Source organism: Coffea arabica, chromosome 4e, assembly GCF_036785885.1.
Source record: "Coffea arabica cultivar ET-39 chromosome 4e, Coffea Arabica ET-39 HiFi, whole genome shotgun sequence".
Classification (NCBI taxonomy): Eukaryota; Viridiplantae; Streptophyta; class Magnoliopsida; order Gentianales; family Rubiaceae; genus Coffea; species Coffea arabica.
In genome coordinates, this window is record NC_092317.1 from 14,460,888 (window position 1) to 14,484,462 (window position 23,575).

Sequence of the window (23,575 nt, forward strand, 5' to 3'; positions counted from 1 at the left end):
AAAAAAAATGTAAAACCCAAAATTTAGGAGTGCCCATACATACATGTATGTTTTATTACATGAATTTGTTGTCTGAGCATTTACCTTACCAATTATAATTAAAACTTGCACAGTTAATAAGCCTCAAAGTTGTGTCAATTCAAATTCCTCAACCACTTAGCCTCTATATTGTTCGGACATTTTCACTTTACCCTGCTCTATTTATGTTCAACTCTTTATTTTACACTAGAATAGCTGTGTCAGAGCATTATAAGCTTTTCTTTAACACAAAGTTGTTTGGCATTAGATTAAGAATGTTATGTTTGCTGTAAATATGGCAAGGTCTAAATAATGAGAAGACATTAACAATCTTTAATTTTACAGTTCCAGTCTTGCTTGCACAGAATAATTTATTCTTTACCATTTGTATGCCATACCATTTCACGTTTTTCCAAACCATGTAGCAAGTCACAGAAAAGATGAAAAATTCCATTCAGAGCAAGAAAGGAAACAGCTTGACAAAAACACAATACATCTTCTGTTTCAAGCAAGCCAAATTTATCCCAGAGGTTCTATCAACAAAGACCAGAAAGTTTACAGCCAGGCTGGATTCTTTAAAGGAGTAACAACAGCCTTCACCTGTAAATAGTTCTGTAGGCTATAAAATCCTTTTTCTCTCCCATGGCCGCTCATTTTGTAGCCACCAAAAGGAATTGCAGCATCAAAGACATCAAAACAGTTAATCCATACTGTTCCGGCTCTCAGTCCTCGCGATAACGTGTTTGCTGTGTCGATGTTCTTCGTGTAAACTCCTGCTGCTAGGCCATATCTTGTGGCGTTTGCCCTTCTAATCACTTCATCAAGGTCCCTAGCAGGACAGGACATATGACACTTTTGAGTACACATAAAAATTCAGTTATGTCTATTACTGCTGTATTATCTTCTCTGAGAGTTCAAAATAGGGAGAAACCTCAGTTAATACTTGATCATTTTTTTCATAAGCGGAGTTAGAAATCCAAGATGTAGTTGTCCACATCCAATTATTAGAAAGGTAACAATCTTATGTATATCAGATTTCAGAGGGCATTTAGTTGCCAACCTAGCTAGGCTTTTTCTAGAGGTCTTCCTTTTTACTCTTCTTGGAAGGGCCTAGGGGCTGTTTTTATACCCTTGTAATGCAGTAGGATTCGGTTCAGCTCTACAAAAAAGCCCAGATACTACTAAGCATGAACAAAATGCAGAGTTCAGATGAAATTCACTATCAAATAACTCACTTGAATTTTAAGATCGACTGCACTGGGCCAAATATTTCATCCTTCGCTATCAGCATATTATCCTGTTTGAACACAGATGTTGGTTGCTTATGTTATAAATTTTTTTTTTTTTGCACGTTGTAGTTGAAGATTAATGGAACAGAAATGCAGGGTTACCTGAACATTGGAGAAAACAGTTGGTTGAATAAAGAAGCCCTTAGAACCAATTCTTTCACCTCCACACTCAAGGGTAGCATTACTATCAACTCCAGATCTTATATACCTCAGAACCTTATCAAATTGCTCAGAGTCAATCTGAGACATTTATTGGGCAAAGAAACTTTTTTGTTAGAAACCAGAATTTGTAATTGAAAAGTAAAATGTATATCGACAAGAAACAGACATAGCAAACTTTGTTTATGATGAATGTGTTCCACAGATTAAAAATTTGCAGGAAGATTTCCCTTTCTTTCACGACAATGCTGAGAATATGCTCCTCCACAGAATTATGTTATCATATTTGAATGAACAACAGTTGGTTGCATTACAACACCCTCAAATACAATAAATAGATTTGGCATAAGTTGCATGAGTAATCTAGAGCCTCATTTTATCAACCATTTTTACACTTCAGCAAGAATGGTCAAATGCAGAACATATTTTGCCATGGTCACAGACTAATAGACAGTCACTGGAGAGCATGCTTAAATCCACATTAAACCAGAGCACAAAAATACATTAGAGAATACCTGAGGGCCTTGTTCAACACCTTTCCTGAATGGATCTCCAACTGTACGCCTCAAGGCGCGAGCCTTTGCTTTCTCCAGAAACTCATCATAAACACGTTCATGAACAAACGTACGAGAACCAGCACAGCAGCATTGGCCCTAAAGGTAGCAAATGAAATTCTAAATAGAGCCTTCAAACCGCAATATTAACTTTGGCAGACAATTCTTGTGCAAACCTGGTTAAAGAATAAAGCAAAATGTGCTTCCTCTACAGCCTTGTCGATATCAGCATCCTCACATACAATAAATGGTGATTTCCCTCCAAGTTCCAGAGTAACTGGTTTGAGATTGCTTTTTGCAGCCAATTCAAGCACAATTTTACCTGTATCTGTTGATCCTGTAAAAGCAAGCTGTAGAAAACAATAATAAAAAGTTGTAAGAATCAACCCCAGATCTTGCTGCACTGTTATAGTTTTCCGCTTGGGTGCATTTTAATGCAAAGAGTTAAAATATGCCCCTCGGCTTCTCCCTGATCATCAGTATCCTGAAAAGCTTAATTTGAATTCCAAGAGCTTAATCATTGTTAAGTCGCTTATGTGAGTGGCGAGAATAAATAACAAGTATAATCAACAATCGAGTGTCAAAACATTGTTCCAACAGTCAGCCTAGAACAACAGCGTTTGATAGCAGTCTTAATTTGTGTTTATTCTCTGGAATATTAATAGTCCTCACAGAGTATATCTTTACGAAAAGACAACTCCATGTTAAATCCTTGCAGCCAAGCTTCAATGGTATCGCTCTGGAGTCGGTTAGTTATCCGTGGATACAAGAATTTATCACTTAGTGAACTCATCCCCTTGAAGCCAGGTTATATTAGATTGGATACAAGAATTCATCTCCTCTTCAGAACTCCTCTAGCTCTAGCTATCAGATGTAGTTCTACAAAACCTTACAGTTCATGTTAGCACATAGCTGCCAGTATTCTATCTTTTATTATGCAATCCTTAAGCATTACAATAACCTCTAGCAGATGATTCATATGAAAGCAACGTTGATCGAAAGTATCTATCATTCATGGTTCCAACTGAAAACACATCTAACCTTGTCAACATCCATATGACTAGCAAGAGCTGCACCGGCAGTAGGGCCATAGCCCGAGATTACATTCAAAACGCCAGGAGGAAGACCAGCCTGCCAAAACTCTATTAAGTTAATTGAAAAGTTATAACTATGTTATCACTGTTTGGGATTTGGGCATAAGCACCAGGGAAAGACACATACTCTTGATTCTATTCTCAAAACACAGTATGAAACAAATGAATGCTTAAAAATTAACTTGAATGAGCAAGCACATTATTAGCAATTACTACAAGTACAGATCAGGAAAACAGCTTTCTTAAACCAACCTCATGAAACAGCTTTGCAACGTACAGAGCAGTTAGTGGCGTTTGCTCTGCAGTCTTCAAGACAACGGTATTTCCAGTTGCTAGTGCAGGCCCTATTTTCCAAGCAAACATTAGAAGTGGAAAGTTCCAGGGAATAATCTGACCCGCAACACCAATTGGTTCGTGCAAAATTTGAACATGATGAGCGCCATCAGCTGGAACAGTTAGACCATGGATCTTATCCGCCCAACCTACATATTGAACATAAGTGTGTCATGCCATACACCTTCGGAGCTCAATAAATTTCCTGATAACATTTCCCTCCAAGCCACATACCAGCATAATAATGGAATATACGGACAAACGTTGGTAATTCAGCTTTGGCGGCCTGTTCATAAGTTTTCCCATTGTCCCATGTCTCAAGGGCTGCAAGTTCGTCACTATGCTTTTCCACCAAATCAGCAAACCGCAATAATACCCTTGCCCTTTCCTAAGTTATTGATCATCGCGGAAGAGAAATTTAAAAATTGTCATATAACGTGCTCTGTCTAGCTGGAACTTGGAAGCCAAAATCAACCAAAAAAGGAGGAAAGCTTACATAGGCTGGCATTTTGGGCCAGGGTCCCTCATCAAATGCCTTGCGAGCTGCGGATACAGCACGATTGATGTCCTCAGTATCACCTTCAGCAACATGTGCAATTACCTCTCCAGTCCGAGGATCCAATGTTGGAAATGTTTTACCTTTACAGACAATTCAATGCTACTGAATTTCATCTTTGAGTAATCATATCGTTTAAAAATTGAGAATTCCATAAGCTAGATTAACTATATATCTTTGCACAGAGAAAGGATTACCTGATGCTGAATCAACAAATTGACCATTGATTAGTAGCTTGGTGTAATTAATCTGAACTGGTGGAGAAATTGGCTCCTCAACTGCTGCAGTAGCAGTACTGAACCTATTCATGCCACTCACCACACCATAATTTGCTCCTGAAATTAGAAAATAGATATAATTTGTAACATAAGAAACAGTATCGACGTAGAATCTTGAGTTTTTGAGACTATCACAGTGGTCCTCTGCTTTTACTACTGTCTTTTCTTAGGAAAACTCTCTCAAGGATTCAGAATCATCTATTCCAAAGGATGAGGAAAACAACAATATGAAAGGAAAAAAGGAAAAAAAATCCACAGTTGAAGTTGCTGAGCATGATGCCAAAACACAAACACACGCACAAAGAGTTTACTCATTTTGCAGTTGCGGGCAGAATTTACTCTTTTATGATTGAAGTTTATTAGCATGATGATTGCAACAAAAAGAACAAGAAACAAAAGAATCAGAAAGAAGAAATTCTGAATCCAAGCTTGAGCTATCAATCATCACTGACAAGATTGAAAACTTTGGAATCCTTTTTTCCTTTCTTTTAAACATGCAAATACATGTGGATATAACGAGATGGAAAAGTCACCTCGAAAAGAAGAAGAAAGAGATACAGAACGAGTGAGCAAAGAGGAAAGTCTGCGAGCAGCCATAGTCTTCTGCACCTCTAGAGTTTCTACTTCTTCTTCTTCTTCTTCTTCTTCTTCTTATGTTTATGCTTATCTTGTGCTAGTGATTTGAACTGCCAAAAAAATCACATCTAAAAGGATAGAGAGAAAATGAGTGAGCTCAGTTAAGCCAGAAGTTTTCTTTCCTTCTTTTTTGTCTTACTAGTCTCTATAAACAACAAAATCTACACCTTGCAATTTGCAAACTTCTCTTTGATTAATATTTCTCCTGAATCTTCACTTAAAAAAAAAATCCCATTTGATTTTACTTTGTTACACGCATAAAAATCAAAAGCAATGGTGCAAAACGGCAATCCTACCCATTCTTACCTCAAGAAGAAGAAAACGACACAAAGTTTTCAAGTTTGATGGATGACCAATTACATGCTCTAAAATAAAAAAAAGATGTAACAACAAAGAAATCCCACCACAGAAAATGAAGGAAAATGAGACAAATGTGCATATGATTCCAAGAACTCTTAGCTAGATAAAGAGTCAGAGTTGTACAGCAATGAGCCAGAACTAAGGAAATGGTCACAAAAATTACACTTTTGTGGCTTGTGCCTGAGCCAAGAATCTATCCACGCGTCCATGTTGATGCAATTGTCAATTTTTCTGTAGCAATTAACTATAGGAAAAGTTGCAGGCCATCTCAAGTCACCATTACAAGTGCCTTAATTTGGCAGTAAGATGGTTAGTCTTCGAATTGTTGGTTTTTATACTTTATATTTGCTATATAATATATTTTGTTCTAATCACGACTTGAGTTGTGTACCACATTGGAAATGAATAATACATAAGTATGAATTGATAGGTAATATCTTGGGTTATGAATTTTCTATTAGTTACCTGCCACCATGTGCTTATGTCAGGGTATGTTAACATATTATGGAGGATAACTATTAAATATTCATCACACGTAAAATATTAGTAGTGGTGGTAGGTCAATCACACAATGGCCCATGTAAACTATACTTGAGTAAAAGTAAAACACGATACATACATATACATATACATATATATATTACATACATACACACATGCATATATACATACATACATATATATAATGAAATTATGTTTAGTTCACTATATATAAGTTTGTTGAGTTGGATGTATCTACGTTCTATCAAGTGGTCGTCCTATCGTTTTGTCACGTGACAAAAAATTTTTGTGTTTGTTTATATTTTTTGTTGATTTCATTCTTTTTCCTTTTTTGGTAATAATTACTTTACACTTCCTTTTTCAGTTTATTATTTGTAGTAAATTTCAATTAATTACCAATTGCCTACCTTTTATACATTCGTATTAATTATGTCTCTATTTTCCAATCAACTCATAAATTTCCTTTTTAATTCTCATACATTTCCTTTTTTAATTTTTTCCTATCATTCCAATCATTTACAACCATTTTTCCTATCATTTATTATTATACCTTTATGTTCTCTAAATTCCAATTGATTTATTACTCTCTTGCCTTTCCTCTTATTGAATCAGTTAGCGAATCAAACAATCAATCTATGATTTTAATTCTCTGTTCCCCAATCACAATATTCTTTCTTTTATCCATGATTAGGGAAATTTACAATGAGTCACATTTTTCTCTAATTTTCTACTCCTATTATTTGACTTGCCTACTAATTCAACCCTATTATGTCCCATTGTAAATGACAAGGTCATTAGCAAATTTATTATAGTTTATTTCATATTTCTGTACCTTATATATGTTCTTTTTCCTCCCTTATTTTCTTTCATAACACTACTCCTATTACTCTTCTCTTATCCTATTACTGAGTTTGGACACATTTTTTTTCTTAATGCTTTGCAATTTGACTCTTTTTTTCATTGGTTAATACCTTAATTTTAGCCTATTACTCAGTGCCATTAATTCGATTCCATTAGCCTTGCGTGAAGAAAAAGTTTATTCTCTTCATCTTCAAACTCTTTTTGAATACTGAGTGAAAAAATAATTTATCTATTAAATGAACATTTAGATTTTCAAAATTTGTGTTACAATTTCTAATTGTGCTATTATCGAATGCAAAATGAGCAACAAGTGTTAGCATATTTTGGAGGATAACTATTAAATATTCATCACACTTAAAATATTAGCAGTGGTGGTAAAACAATCACACAACACTCACGTACACTCTATATTTAAGTAAAAGTAAAACATATTTAACATCATAACATTTCAAGTACATCCAGAATCAGATATGCACATGACTTCTTATTTTATTGTTGCAGTAAATATTGGCTTCTTACCATTGTTGTTGACTCACCTTTCCCTTCACAGAATTCGATCCTTATACCAAATTCTCCTTTTTATCTTTCCTACGTTATACATACATACATACATAGATACATATATATTTATTTATTTAACAATATGTCTGCCAAATGGACAAAAAGAGAGTTTTAAATTTGAATATAAGTTATGTGTTATGCTTTTAATTTCTTAATACAGATATATTTTTACATTGGTGCTGTATGAAAAGTTAATTGTTTGCTTAATACTTTTCCCTTATTCCTGCCTTTTCTTAAATGAATAAAAAGAACTCTTTATTTTTTCTTTTAACATTAATGCATTTAGAAGTTTACAAGATCCATGCCCATTTCATTATAGGCTTTTCTAACGGGTGCCCACAGGGCACTGATTAATACACATAATATTCACCTAACATATCATGTATATACATATATTAACAATTATTATCTTCTCTTACATTTATATACTTTCTCTATTTAATCTTACCTACCCTCCCTTGTATTCATTTACTTTTCTTAATTAAATTTACATTTCCAAAAATATTGCACCTGAAATATATCTTAACTAATGCCCGTTAGATAGACCGTACGTTTCATTATTAACAAAATAAAAAATGATTTTTCGAAAATCCAACCGCGGACTAAATCAAAAACTTTAAATTCAGAGTGCTGCACTTTAATACTTCCTTTTTATTGATGATTCCAAGATTTAAATGCAACTTGGGCCCATGCAACATCCATGTTTAATCATTTCCTTCTTTGTATCATGAAAGCAATTGTTGTCTACCCAATTATGCGAGTTACACATATAGTAAGGTCAAGTAGTTGAATCATGCATCTATTATTTAGCTTGAATTCGAGAAAAATGTTTCATCAAGGTTGAAGCTTCAACTCATGCAATAGATGTGAAGTCTTTTTCCTTACCACAGAAAGAAAATCTTGAAAGATCAGTGATGTGAAGTACTGATATAGGACAGCCAAGCAAAAAATCTAGGGATAATATCAAAAACATCCCTTGAAGTTTGAAAAATTACAATTAGCTTCCCTAGAAAGTACGTATTGGTAACAATTGATGATGTAAGCAAAAAATATCCAATGAATATCCAATATTACCCCATTCTGATGTGTAGAAGAAACTAAATGCTAAAAAGTCAACTATCACCATTTTTCATTATGTTAGTTTTTTGCAAGAAAATTTAAGCCATGTTTTGAAAGCATTCTTTTGTGGTACTTTCGACATTTTTTGGGTTCAGTAATTTTTGAATATACTTATTTTAACAAATGCCTCCCTAATTGGTTGGTCGAATTTTTGTAAATTGACTAATAAATCTAGTCAAAAATATTGGGAATGAAGCATAATATACTAGTTTAGATGATATTAGAATTTTATGATAAACGTATTATAAAAAAATTTCCAATTTTCTCTTTTAAACTCATTTTCACTTAAAATTTGCAAATTTTTGAAGGCTATCATAATCTTTTCATAGTATCAGGGTAATTTTCAAACCTTAGGGGAGGTGACCACAATTGTAAAAAATCGCAAGGGAGGTTTCTAAAATTTTCCCAAGAATCTAACTTTATTAAAGAGAGTGTTTCAGAGAAAAAAAAAATTTAATTCAAGTTGATAAAATGGATATCCAAGAAATGAGTTCAAGAGGGTTATTCGCAAGTTGTAACATTAACATCAAGAAAGTGAAATAGTTAATTCAAACAAGGAAACAATCAAAACACAAGGGGAAATTTCAAAGTTTTGCTCTTCTTTTCTATTTTGTGGAATTTTTAACTTGCTGTCAAAATTCAGATTGATGGGCAGATTTTCGAGTTTGCACTCAACATACGGCACCGATGATAATGACATATAGTTTTTGGCACTACATTTTCTAGGCCAGTCATTCTCAAATATGGATTAAGGGTCTTTCTTGTCATTCAGAAAAGCTGAATACTTGTGATAATTTATTCAACACGTCAAAACTTTGTGGATTTTCTATAAGCATGAAGGAGTTTCATACTTTAGAGAGTTTAGTGGAAAGATAGAAAAAAAAAAAGAAAGAAAGAAAGAAGGAAAACAAAGCAAGAAAATAGCAAGAATAGAGGGCAAACAAGGAATACGACAAATTGCATTTAGGTGCAGGAGTCAGACCGGAATAAAGTAGGCGCTCTTTTGTTTTTTTAAATCTTTTTGCAGTTCAGTCAATGTAGAACCCGAATTCAGGATTCTAATAATAATTAACGTATGTAGGATTACAGAATTGAAAGGATAAAATAATCACTCAAAATATATATGTAAGAGAAAAGAAAATAAATAATTTACACTATATTAAAATCCCAAACAATAAAAAAGAGCGACACTAACAATAAAATCTTATAAATGCTCTTAAAAAAAGTGCCTTAACTAATATCCTATTTTATAACTTACTGAACTTGTAAAACAAGAAATCACTTTGTCAAGAAATTACCAATAAAACATATATTATTGAATAGGAAAACTACTAAAATCCTGATTCCAGGAAGACTGCTAAATAACTAAACAGAAATTGCTAAGCTTTGTTTATTATGTCAACAATAAAGCTGGATATATGATAAATTTTTGGGAAAATGACCTGTTTCATCCCTCATATTTCGTAAAAAAATTCTTTTCGTCCCTCACATTTAAAACGAAACAAATTGGTCCTTCACATTTAAAAACCCAAGTTTTTACATCCTAGAAATCAACTTTCAGTTGTGAATTAAACCATCTAATAACCCGGTTACAAATTTTAGGGGTAGAATTGGTAGATCACTCGCAAAAATATATTTCTAACAAATAAATTAAACAATTAAAAAATCTTAATTAAAACCCAGAAGCAAATGGGTTTTAATTAAGATTTTTTAATTGTTTAATTTATTTGTTAGAAATATATTTTTACGAGTAATCTACCACTTCTACCCCTAAAATTTGTAACCGGGTTGTTAGATAGTTTGATTCACAACTGAGAGTTGATTTCTAAGATATAAAAGCTTGGGTTTTTAAATGTGAAGAACCAATTTGTTTCGTTTTAAATGTGAGGGACGAAAAGAATTTTTTTACGAAATGTGAGGGATGAAACGTGTCATTTTCCCTAAAATTTTTAGCTAATTTTGTTTTTCTAAGATAAGAGCTACTTTGACAGTGTGTCTTATTTTGCACTTGTTACATTGCGTATCATAGTAAAGCAGGACAGGTGATATATTTTCCATTGAGTAGATAATTTTGTTTATCTAAGATGAAAGCTACTTTGAGAGTCAATGCCTAATTTAGGTCCAACTCTTCATTCTTTGATTTGTTTCAGAAGTATGCCAAATTCAATGCCTTTAATCACAAGCAAAATTGCTAACTTCGTTATGTTGGGTCTTCACAGCTTAATATTTGAATGTAAATCAAAGGCCTAAATTTGATCCCTACTCCAATGATGAAATTGCAGGGGAAAAAAAACCACCTATAAAGAAAGTTGTAGGGGAATATTTTACAAGCAGCCTGTCTAAATAAATCAAGGCTAGCTCATCACTTCAATCAAATTCTTCGGTGTCCTTAGTGTACTCTTTGTCTGCGTGAAAATCAGGTTCGTCAGGCTTGAAAAGCTTTGGCATTGGTAAACTTGAGCTAGCAGCTTCAACCCTTGTGACCTTCGGGCCTCTTTTAGTGTTGGTAGCAAATCTTGAAGCCAAAACTGTAGCTCCTAAATGTTGGGGAATGCCATCCATTGCAGCACTGCCAGTAGTAGTACTTCCATAAACTGCAGCTGCAAATGCATCACCATACTGGCTGTCTTCATCAAAGAACTGCAGATTGCACGAGTATTCCTGTCTTGCCAGCTCTTCTGCAAGCCTCTTTCTTTTGAGTCGTCTCCAAGCAACTTGTATGAAGCAAGCTCCCCATGTCCTCCACTGGTGTGAGTAATATCGGAAAGCATGTTGTAACCTCTTGCTGTGAAGCCGTTTGAATTGATTCGCGACAAATTTGAGGTCCTCAGCACGAAGTGCAAATGCTTCGACTTCAGTAAGTGATTTGACAGTACGCGTTGAGGATGGGAGATTGAGGTTCGATGTAGGCATTAAGGCCCATGTCAGCAGTTCTTCACCACAGAAGTCACCAGGTTTAAGAGTAATGGAGTTAAAAAAACCAGAGCGTCCACCATTGGTAGTTGAGCTCTCAAGTTCACCTCTGATGATGAAAAGCATCTCAGCAACTGGATCACCTTCTCGGACAATGTACGTGTCTTTGGTATTCAATGATGAAACAAGACGTTCACATATTGCATCTAGGAGTTGGTCATCCATTTGAGAGAAGAAAGGAACCTAAACCTGTGATGTTAGTCACACACAGACAAGGAAAGAGGTACACTGAAACAGCAGAGCTAGACCAATCTTGACATGACTAAAACCGCACCTTATCCTTGTTCCTATGCACCAAATGCAAATGTGAAACTTTCAGATGGATAATTGTGACATATATCCAACCTCAACAGAATTCAACAAGGTTGGCTGACTTGCAAACAGGAGTCATCCACAGACACAGATATATGAGTAAATCCAAGAGAAAGGATTAAAGTAGCAAGTGAAGCATTTCAGATCAATGGTTGCCGTATTATTGAAAAAGAAAAAAAAATCACTTCATCTGTGCATAACAATGAACTCCACAATATTAGGAAATGCACACAGGACAACATCTCCTAAATACATGCAAGTTGGCAGAAATCATCAAGCTGAATGTACGTCTAGTCTGATACTTGCAACATACAAAGGATGATGTCTTCGGTAAGTTGGCTTAAGCAGTCAACTTGTCCATAAATTTAGGCTGGCTTCCAACTCTAGCTTAAGATCAAAGCATATATCACTTTCCTTTTTGGTCAATATATCATAGTACTAGATTTGTAAAGGTGAAATAAGATCCGAACAAAGAATTTTTTCACTTCATTACCAATTGTTCCACCAGTTCAACCATGCAGGAAACAGATGGTGAAAAATCATTTATTTCTGCTTCTTCAATAACTTTAATGTCGTGATCCCACATAATCAGGCGAAAATTTAAAAACTCTCTACATCATACATTATTAAAAGTGCTGATGTTTTTAACCAGATGAAGACGATGAGGCCAGTTTCTGTTTGCATAGTAGTGAAGCCTTCAGAGTACTAATTTCACAATATTTTCGATGAAATCAAACTCATATTTCCTGTTGAGTATATCTCATCACTAGATGAATGCATAAAAGTTTCACTTGAAAGAATAAAAAGAGGGGAAAGAAGTATAATGAATCTGATATCCAACAAGTAAGGAATCTAAACAACCAATCTATCAGGAAAATGATTCCCATATGAAAATGAAACTGGTTCCAAATGATCTTCACTCACTACCTATATGCATGTCTAGTGTGCACTTTTGTATAACAATAAGTAAAACACTTACTCGGCGGACAAGGTTCAGGCAAAGATGCCTTTGAATTTCGCGGCGTATGTCTAAGGGTAAGGCTTGCAGGATTTCTTCTTCATCTACTCCTCTTGTAGCAAGCCATTTATACTGGACAAAACGACGAACACGATCCTGCAAATCTGGAGGTAGTTGACGATGTCTCATCCATTCCTCAGTATCTCTTCGCTTAACCCTCCACTCTTCAAGTCTTGCAGTGGTAGATTCCAAATAGGTCTAGAATGACAATAACACTGGCATTAGATAATTATCAAATTATCGACCAATTTTGACACCAATAATGGATAGTTGACAGCATGTATCATTTTCAGAAGTTGGGAATTGTATCTTTTAACTATATTAGAAGTGATGGCATACTTGGTCACTGCACTAATAACTAGAAAACAAAGTTCTCTTCTTCCTATGCTAAACTAAACCTATATAAGAATGTGTTTAAGCAACAGTAGTTGATCCATGGAAGATGTTTAAATCGAGCATTAATCAAAAGATCATACTGTAGAACTCAGACAAGCTACAAAAACTTTTGATGTACACATTTACTCTTTTACTTGAACATCTGATAGATAAAACTTATCTTTATACAGCTACAACTTTCTTGCCTATTATTTCTACACATGCAAACAAATAAACTTAAACGACACTGAGGTGTATTATAAAGTAATGCTTCATCACAAACAAGATGAAGCAGGACAAAATACAGATTTCAAAGAAGAGGTAAACCAAGAGTTAGTTGAGGGAACATGAAAGAAACTAGGAAGGTACTAGGTAAGACACAGTAGGAGAAGACTATTCATGCAGGGTTATTGCTTTCATGTAATCAAGTGATTTCACAAAATTGATTTTCTTCGTTTGAGCATATTTGGGTTCAATAAAAGTGACTGGTCAATTTGAACTATACACCTCTATATGGTTTTGGCCCACTTTAATAGCCAAATTAGGTACTTGAGCTAAAATGATGATGATACAAACACATGTAAAAGGTGACTGGATAATTCCGATAGTAATCTTGCCTTTAGTTTATCTCATCATTAGCAACTCTAATCATGGTTCAGTGACGCATACATGAACTTAACGTGGACATAAATTTTGTCAAACAAGAACAGTACAAAGTTAAGTAGAAAGCAACTTTCAAATATGTGACAAGGTTTTCAGATACCTATGACCAGAAGAGAGAACAAATGAAGATCATGTGAACTTAGAACACGAAAATATTCTTCTATCTTATTCTTCTGTAAAACAAGAGGAGAAGTTCATATGAACTTAGCAATTTCCAAATATAGATTGGGTGAACATACTCTAGTCAACACTTGTGATTTTCAAAACTGCTGTAGCATCACTATCACAAATTTCTACCGTGCATGCACAAAGGTGCTCTTGAGGCAGTAATCAACTATATCCTCTGCAACATAGGAAAGGATGCAGGCTCCACTGGAACTGTATATTACTTCACTAAAAACTGAGAATATTAACCATCAGGTTTTTCACCAGACTAAACTAAATATCTATCTGGAAAAGAAGTGTATGCAATCTATAACATTAGCCATGCCTTGAATCTGTAATGACCTATATGTTGAGGATATGCAAATATTGTCATGCAAATAGAATGACAAAGGTCATGATATGATAGTTTTTTGATATAAGTGCATTTCCTGAAGAAGATGTACCTGCATATTGCCAATTAGAAACCCAAAAAAACTTAGTCCCACAAGACAAATAAGACAGCTGAAAAGTGTCTCCACAACTTGGGTACTTGCTGCTAAATTCTGCCCATAAGAACTGAAAGAGAAGAAGTAAAAGATTATTTGAGGCAGCTTTTCCAAAAAGAGAGAGAGAGAGAGAGAGAGAGAGAGAGAGAGAGAGGGAAATGATAATTCTCATTTCTGGTTTCTGTAGCAAAAATCATCAAGTGACTATACCAAATAAAATGTTTTCACACCAATTTAGTGAAGTAAAGCTTGGGATATATATATTAACAAAGAGAAAATCCATAGTGAGAGAGTAATATAGTTTCGATTACTCATGGAAATGAACCAGATAGCGAGGAATGTGATCTCCATGACTCAAGTAAGCTTCTTAAGTAATAACCCATGAAAATACGTATGGAGTTTCAGCCAGAGTGATTCTTAACCAAGTTGGGGGAGAGTACAAACTAAGATGATGAAATTCTGCTTTAGTTCCATCATCTCCTATCCATTTAACATACCTGAGGTTCCGCAAGCCCCACCAAAGACAGTAAAAATATCTATCAGCAATGTTCGCGGAAGTTATTTGATCTTCGTAGGCTTCAGCAAATAGCCCAAACTCAAACTTGTCTGGTGTACAAGTCGTGAATGCCTTAGTGCTTTTCTTCCAAGCATCCTTTTCATCTCCGGATTTAAGACAATCTAGGAAGAGAGTGTCACAATGATGACGTGTCTTCTCTTTTTCACATATCATCCTCCAGCATGTAAGATGTCGCTCAAAGGACATTAGGTACCATGAGGCTCCTAAAACCTGCACTGACAATTTTGAAAATGCAAATAATCATAATGAGCTCAATATATACTATATAGATTCTAACTGTTTGTTTCTAAATTTAACTCCTATTTAATTAGTAAAGAAAGTTCCGATTACCAGTCATAACATGTTAAAAGATTCCAGAAGACAGGAAAAATAAGGATTTAAAGCATTGGAGGAACTAGCAACAAGTCTTACATGACTAGCTAGCATAAAGAGAATGAGATTGTATGCCGCTCCTGACCAAGCAGTCTTTGCCACTACCCCAGTGTTTTTTATAATTTTCCAATTCAGAGGGAAAATGACAAACAACCTCGGTATGTACTGAAGCATTATCACCAGAGAAATGGCATGATTAGCACGGGCAGCTGCAGGTTGTTGATTCAATGGCATCACAAACCAGACAAGAAACTGCCAAAAGTCAGAATAAAAGAGAACTCAAACATTGGCCTGTATCACAATGATGAAACATGATCAATGAATGAAGAGAAAAGGCCCATATGCGCCAAAAGTTTGAACCTTAAAGAGTAAAGAACAGTAGGAAAATAATAGAGAAAGACGCAAAGAAGATGACACAAACACTGCACAAAAAGAAACAACGAACAAGAATGACAGGACCAATTATGTGAATTCACTATGACTGGAAAATGTTTCAGCCAGAAAAGTACCATATGCAAGAAGACGCAAAGCAAAAGGAAAGCATTTAGATGAGATGATAGTTTCAGTCTCTTACCTATGTCAAGCTGTGCACTAGTGCTCAGATGGTAAAGCCTAAGATTGTATTCTTGATTAGGTGACAACAAACTTCCTCTTCACAATGTATAAGCAAAGAATTGCAAGCTCTCAAAATTTGTAATCACAGACTAAGATATATTACGACTAAAGAAAGTTCTGTTAGAAGGATGTCCCAACAATCAAGTAATTCATATTCTGTGTATCCTGAATTATGAAAATCTCTAATCACACATTGATTTCTAAAGGAACCAAACTTGTTTACAAATAAGTAGTGTTCTGGATTCATGCAAACTAGTGGTGAGTCGCCTTAACCATGCATGTTTCTTGTTGAAGACTTAGCTATACATCACAGATGCCTGCTCACCCAGTGCACTGAAGTATGGTGTGGTCTGCGTTCCTTTTTATTCATTATTTCATTTTCCTTTCCTTAAGTTGATGGAATCTGAGTGCTGCCTCAATCACTTCCTAATCGAGCCTAATGACAGGGTCTTCCTCCTGACAACCAAATCATCCTAAATACATGACTCTGCCATAGACCTCAACAATAGTTTTTGGCTTCTTTCCCTTCCTCTTCCATTGGTACTAACTAATCCAACAATAAGATTCAAGTCTTGCATGTCCCAGCACGTTTCTTACACAGCAAACACGTTCCTATGACGGCAAAATTTTAGCGGTCAACACGCATTGCCTCTCCAAGTTAAATTCACAATTTTAGTTTGTCAGTCAGAGATTATCTCCTGTAACAAGTCTAACTTCACTTCCCAAGAACTGCCCAAACATAAATCGAACATCATCTAAATTGGCTTCATGATAACTTATTTATAGACAGGTGAAGCAATAGCACTCTTTGATTTGGTCAAGCACATCATGTAGAGGAAAGTGCAGGAAGATCAAGAAGTTCAATCCAAACCAAATCTTCCTCATTATGCTGTTACACAAATTCCTGATTATCCTGCCTTTATACCATTGTATACCGCTATGCTGCCTAAACAGGCAAAATTGGTTTACTTGATCCTGGAGTTTTGGTGTCAATGAAAATTGACTTATCGCATCCTTTAAAAAAAAGGAATATTTTACAATTAAGAGGATCTATAGAATATGAAGGAATTATTGCAATATGCACCTTTGACCTATAATCAGTTTGCACTTTAATTTTAGCACTGCAGTACTATATACAATGGGTACATTGTTCAAATCATTTGAAAATGAATGACTATATATATTTTTAGGTTTAACTCCTCAAGTTCCTTAACTTTCTTATGTTTACCAAAATACTCTTACTCATTTAGGCCTGCTAAACTTTTTCCCATGTAAAAATACCTACCAAAATTGATTGACATTTTACTCATCCAAGCAATGTGCTATAAATCAGTTGATGGTTCTGAGGTATGCTCTAGGATGCAAATATCAATAAACCAAAAAAAAATGATAGGAATAAACAGATATAAAACCCCAAGAGATTCACAAATCCCCAAAATAAAAAGAGTCCAAATTCCCTAGTCACCAGAGTATGAAAACCATAATCATCTTCACAGAAAAGAAAAGGGCCACAAGGAAATGTAAAAATTGCTCCAAGAAGCACTTACTTGAGGAATGGGAAGAGCAGCAGTAAGATCAATGACAAAATCAGTTTTCAAGTATCGAAACGCAATCTTCCTGGGATCCATAATCAAGTCTCCTTTCCCAAAGATCCTGGAGCTCGGAGCAACATAGGCAGTTCTGAACTTCATGGAAATTTGGAGCACAGAAAACAGATCCACAACGGTTCTGAGGGAGATGAGGGTGACGGCTGTGCTTACATCTATTCTCATGCAGTCTGTCCGCAGCATTGGGAGGAAGAAGAACAGAGGATCTATGAACAGAGCAGTGAGAGCCGTGGCCAAGAAAATGCGGTTCCATTTGTTGACAAACTCCCCGTTGGGGTCGAGAATTTGCTGCCACCATGGCTTATGGTGATCGTAGAGTAGAGATTGGATTGGTGGAAGATGGTGCAAGAACTTTGTTGATTCGAGGTGGAGGTAGAGATGATTCATCTTGGATTTTCCCCATTAAGGATTGAGATTGAGATGAAATGGGCAGCAGTTTCTGAACTTCCCACATCTAAGTCTGAATTTGAGGAGAGGAAAACGGGGAGCCATGCAAGATTGAAGAGTTCTGTGGCGAAGAAGGGAGTTACTTTAGTGAAATGTGGAATTGGGAGCAGACACGGCTGGATTTTGATGCAGTTGTATGGTTGTCATGTGAGTATTGGACAATGTTACGGTGCCTATAGTTATGGTAACGATATTAGGGAATCTACTATCGTAGGTTTCTATTATCTTTAGTAGTGATAGATCAAGTTTTTTAGCAACTTTTTAAATATTATATTAAACTAATTAATATTAACTTTAGTATGTTTTTAATTAAAACTAGTAAGTATATGCCTGAAAGATAAGTTTTAGTCAGAAATAGAAATTTACACTTTGAGTAATTTAACTTACTTATTATTTGACAAAATTTACTTTTGTTTAAATTAAACTTATAATACTAAAAGTAAAAAATTTCCATATTTAAGTAAAAAATCACCTTGTCACTTATCTCTGGAATTCTGAACTGTTTCAAATTTTAACAAAGAATTCTTTCACAACCACAACACTTTTGAATTCAAAACAACAAAATAGTCTATCTTTTTTTATCATTTTGGGTTAAAATTAGCAAAAGTCCTACCTATTTGCACCTTTATTGTAACATTATTTTTTGTTGCAATTTCCTATTTTAGTTATCCATTCGACACTAGTACGAGCATAGATACAAATTAAGCAACTACTTTGAGGAATAATATTTTTTATTATAAAATTAATTTGAATTGAATTAACAATTTGATATTTTCACCAAAAAAGTGTAATTTTTTTGTCATTTTTCAAAAAAAATTTAAAAAATATATTCTAGCAATTGTTGTCATTGACACTTAATTGTCTAGACCAACTTTTATCAGCATAAAATTAGTGTCATTGGGAATAATTGAAGCTCTGATATCAATACTCTATTCAAATGTAAATATTCAACCTAAGTAACAAAATAAATGATAACTAAACAAATGAAATATGAGCTCAATTGATCGTGTTCAAACTACATATTCTGTTAATGGTTAGTATATATGAAATTGTATTTTCCATATGCAGAAAAATAATATGCATTTTATATCTACTAACAAATAAATTACCGTTGTTTTGAACAAATCAAACCTAAACTCATGGTGTGATATGCATACAGTTGCTCACATTTATACTTATGCCATCGTCCTTTCTTCCCATTTGCTTTTTAAGAGTGCAAATTTCTTTTGATTATATTGGTAAAAAAATAACATATTTTACAAATTATTCTAATTTATTTAGAAAATGTTACTAATTTCATTAGAAATTATGAAATGTAATCATGGTTTATTAATTTTTTACTAAACATAAATACTGTATGTAAAAAGGAATAGATATTTGATTAGAAAAACTTGTGGTAGTAATAATGAAATAGTGACAGGGGTGCAACTTTCAAATCAACAACCAACGTACATTTAATTAAGGTAATATTTTTTAGTTGATTAGACTAATATATGCCATAAAGTAGTAAGATTTACTCATTTATAAATTGACAATTTTAGCAGTTTATATACCATTCACCTATAAAAATTATGATTATTATAAAATGACATTTTATAATAATTTACATACTATTTGCCAATTAAAATAATTTTGATAAAAATGTGAATATAAATCCATATTGTAAATGATACAAAATATATTTGAAACTCATAAAACTTAATATATGGGTAAATTTACTATAATTTTCAAAGATTATGCTACGTTAGTACAACTTTAATTTTATACTTGTGACCTAGAAAATAAATTTATTAAAACACTTAACATTTGTAAATGATACATACATTTATTAAAATGCTTAAAACACAAAACATTTATGAAGGATACATACAATCATGTATTATACATTTACGTTACCAACAATTACTAACTATAATATTAAGTTTAAATCATTAATAAAAAAATCTTAGCATTATTTTAAATAAACTTCCTAATACTTGTTTCATATAAGTTTCTTTAAGTAAAATAGTAAATTTATGCCACAAACTAGTAAGTTTTGATGATTAACCAAATTTACTATTCTATCAACAAGATTTACTATTAATCTATAAAAATTTACTATTACTTGAACTAAACTTATCTCCAAAAAGTAAGTTTCGAATATAAAGTAGTAATTTATTTTTTTAAAAAAGTAACTTTCATTTTTATTTCGATTTACTTTTTGAGACATAAATAGGATAACACTTATATGACCATTTTTTATTTATTTTTGATTTACTTTTAGCGACCATTGATTATTTGATAGGCCTATCCACCTAAATAGGATAACACTTAAAAATAAGAAAGTAAGTTTCCAATCTAAAATAGTAAGTTAACAGTAATAAATTAGTAACTTTTATACTTCAAAAGGTAAATTGAAATAAATATTAAACTTACTTTTTAAATAAATAAATTACTACTTTATATCCCAAACTTACTTTTTAGAGAGTAAGTTTAATTCAAGTAATAGTGAGTTTTTATACATAAATAGTAATTCTTACTGATAACATGGTAAAATTGATTAATAATCAAAACTTCTGATTTATGGGACACATGTACTATTTTACTTTAAAACATATTTCAAACTAGTATTAGGAAATTTATTTGAAATAACGATAAGATGTTTTATTAATGATTAATTCTTAGTACCTTAGTTAGTAAATACTCATAATATACCTGTATAATACATGATTATAGGTATAATTTAAAAAAATTATTTATATATTTTAAGATACTATGAAAAATAGTTGAATTTTCACATATTCTTGTAAATGTGAAATAAAATTTTGTCATATTATAAGTTTTTAATCATTTTCAATTTTTGAAAAGTTTGAAAGTTTGGATAACAATAACAACAAATCTTCCTAGTTATATATAGAATATTACTTGTTTATATATCAAAAATTTTATAATTTAACCCCTATGAATATAATAAGATGATAAAGTTTTAATAAATTTACATCTGAGACACAAGAAATAATAAGAGTAAAAGCCTAAACAAATGAGAAATAATATAATAATAAAAATGACAAAATATATAACAATTAATATAAGAAAATCAGTATGATCTGGATTTTTTTTCCTTGGGAGATTGTTCATAAGATAGGATCCAATAATTATAAATGAAAATCACATGCATATATAATCTATTGTAAAATTTAAATTACATTTAGTTCACGTATAAAATGGTCCTAAAATAATTAGTACACTATGATACAATGTTAGTTTAACAACAAAATTTTTTTTACTAAAAGTCTGAAATATCCATGACATACGTATGAGGGATACTTTACCATATTTGTATCTCACATCTAATCATGAAAGTTAATTTGAGAAAAAATATTTTTGACAATAGAATTATTTTGAATTTAGTCAACAAGTTGAGATTTTTTAAACAATAAAAGTGAAATATTTTGGGAATTTAGTTGTTTATTTTCCCATTATTAAAAATTGCTATATTTTAGCAATTGTTGCGATTGACTTTTGATTCTGTAGACTAATTTTTATTAATGCAAAAATTAGTTTTATTAACAATAATTGAAGTTCCATTGATCTGAGGATTGACATTTTATTGCTATTATTTTATATGTAAATAGTTAACATAAGTAATAAAATAAATAATAGCTACTTAAAAAAAAGGAAATTGGTGCTCAATTGATTGTGGTGTAAAATATTAGTATACAATTAACTAGAGTTTGAAATGGAATTAAATTTATTTAGTATTTTACCGCTAACAACTTTGACCCCATTTAATGGTTAAAGAAAAAATAAAAGAGACATAGAGACTGGGATTGGTTCCTTAGTGTGAAAAAGGAAAGTTCTTCTAAATTAATGCTACGTGAAATTCTGGATGCATATGAAATTAGAAATGTGATAACTTTGCAATTCATTCTCATTCATGATGAATTTCTTCGATTCTCAATTTTTTTCGTTCAGCATGAAAGTATTCTTTTTTTTGTCATATTGATGGCTTTTGCTTTTAAGATTATCTACATGACGGTGGTTATTATTATTGACAAGGTTAGAGGTCATGGAAAATGTTACTAATTTTAGGAGAAATTTTGTATTGTAAAAATGGGTTAATAATTTTCTATTAAGCACAACTACTGCATACAAAAGGAAAAGATATTTGATTTTATTTTTCTTTGATTAGAAGAAGTTGTACTAGTAATAAAAGAAATTTCAATTCAACAATCAACGTGCACATGATTACAGTAATTTTTTAGTTATTTAGACTAATATATGCCATAAAGTAGTCAGATTTAGTCGTTTGTGAATTCATAATTTTAACAGTTTACATAAGATTCATCTATAAAAAATTATGATGATTATAAAATGACATTTTATAATAATTTACATACCATTTGCCAATAAAAAAATAGTTTGATAGAAAACATATGGATACAAATCCATAATGTAAATGATACAAAGTATGTTTGAAAGTCACAAAACCTAACATATGGGTAATTTTACTATAATTTTCAAAGATTATGCTATGTTAATACAACTTTAATTTTTATACTTGTGACCCAGAAAATAAATTTATTAAGATTTTCCATTTTATTAAATTCATAGGCATTAATATATGAAAATTGTGTACCATTTTATTATATTCATAGGTGTCAATATATGAAAATTGTGATGTATAGATAAGTGCAATTCTATATATAACTCGAAAGATTTGTTGTTACTGTCATCCAAAGTTTCTAACCTTTCACAAATTCAAAAATAATTCAAAATTTATAATATGACAAATTATTCTTACACATTTTATAAAGCCATATGCAAAAAAAAAAAAAAAAAAACGTTTTTATAGTATATTTAAAATGCTTAAAACATATAACATTTATAAATGATACTTATAATTGTGTATCATATATTTACATTACGAGTAATTACTAACTATAATACTAAGCTTCAATTATTAATAAAAAAATCTTAGCATTATTTCAAATAAACTTCCTAATACTTGTTTCATATAAGTTTCTTTAAGTAAAATAGTAAATTTATGCCACAAACTAGTAAGTTTTGATGATTAACCAAATTTACTATTCTATCAACAATATTTACTATTAATCTATAAAAACTTACTATTACTTGAACTAAACTTACTCTCCAAAAAGTAAGTTTCGGATATAGAGTAGTAAGTTACTTCAAAAAAAAAGTAAGTTCCATATTTATTCAAATTTACTTTTTGAGACATAAAAGTTACTTATTTATTGAGTTAACTTACTATTTTTTATGTAAAACTTACTAACCAAAATTTTAGATATTATTTTATTTAGATGACCAGTACAACAGGTAATCAAATGGTCGCTAAAAGTGTTTTTACCTGTTATATCAGGTAAAAACAATTTCGTTACCATAACGATCATTATTTCAGACTTTTCCATGAGTATTTTTCCCATGTTTGTATAAGTTTCACGCGTGCACATCAACTGAAGGCCTGTTTGCACGTAAGTTTTTTGCCCCATTTTTAGTAGACAAGGGCCTGTTTGGCAAATGAGTTTTTGCCCAAGTTTATCTTCTATCAGTTTTTTAATACCTTTAACTATAGTAATCTTAAAAAACTTTTCAAACTTTTAACATGCACACTTTATAAGACCCAAAACACATATAAAAATTTCCC

The 23,575-nt window shown here is 32.4% G+C and overlaps 2 protein-coding genes across 2 annotated transcripts; both read right to left on the reverse strand.

The window, feature by feature from the left end:
- Positions 1-447: 447 nt before the first annotated feature.
- Positions 448-5,136, reverse strand: LOC113742365 (benzaldehyde dehydrogenase, mitochondrial-like). Its single transcript, XM_027270203.2, has 11 exons — positions 4,815-5,136; positions 4,201-4,338; positions 3,944-4,086; positions 3,682-3,835; positions 3,367-3,596; positions 3,062-3,151; positions 2,197-2,370; positions 1,982-2,119; positions 1,410-1,547; positions 1,254-1,315; positions 448-847 (listed from the first exon to the last, which is right to left on the reverse strand). Exons 1-11 carry the CDS (start codon positions 4,876-4,878, stop codon positions 574-576), a joined length of 1,605 nt encoding a protein of 534 aa, XP_027126004.1. The 5' UTR covers positions 4,879-5,136; the 3' UTR covers positions 448-573.
- Positions 5,137-10,414: 5,278 nt separating this feature from the next.
- On the reverse strand, positions 10,415-18,054 carry LOC113742927 (probable cyclic nucleotide-gated ion channel 16). The gene is made up of 6 exons (XM_027270956.2): positions 17,422-18,054; positions 15,299-15,511; positions 14,808-15,097; positions 14,269-14,380; positions 12,584-12,820; positions 10,415-11,475 (listed from the first exon to the last, which is right to left on the reverse strand). Exons 1-6 carry the CDS (start codon positions 17,866-17,868, stop codon positions 10,687-10,689), a joined length of 2,088 nt encoding a protein of 695 aa, XP_027126757.1. The 5' UTR covers positions 17,869-18,054; the 3' UTR covers positions 10,415-10,686.
- Positions 18,055-23,575: the final 5,521 nt, after the last annotated feature.

Coding starts and splice junctions, on each gene's coding strand:
- LOC113742365 (XM_027270203.2), bottom strand. CDS start 4,878: ATGGCTGCTCGCAGACTTTCCTCTTTGCTCACTCGTTCTGTATCTCTT. Junction 2,371..3,061: donor GTCATATGGATGTTGACAAG/GTTAGATGTGTT, acceptor TGTTTTCTACAG/CTTGCTTTTACAGGATCAAC. Junction 2,120..2,196: donor TTGCTTTATTCTTTAACCAG/GTTTGCACAAGA, acceptor TGCTACCTTTAG/GGCCAATGCTGCTGTGCTGG.
- LOC113742927 (XM_027270956.2), bottom strand. CDS start 17,868: ATGAATCATCTCTACCTCCACCTCGAATCAACAAAGTTCTTGCACCAT. Junction 14,381..14,807: donor TGGGGCTTGCGGAACCTCAG/GTATGTTAAATG, acceptor CTTCTCTTTCAG/TTCTTATGGGCAGAATTTAG. Junction 12,821..14,268: donor TTCTAATTGGCAATATGCAG/GTACATCTTCTT, acceptor TTGTCATTCTAG/ACCTATTTGGAATCTACCAC.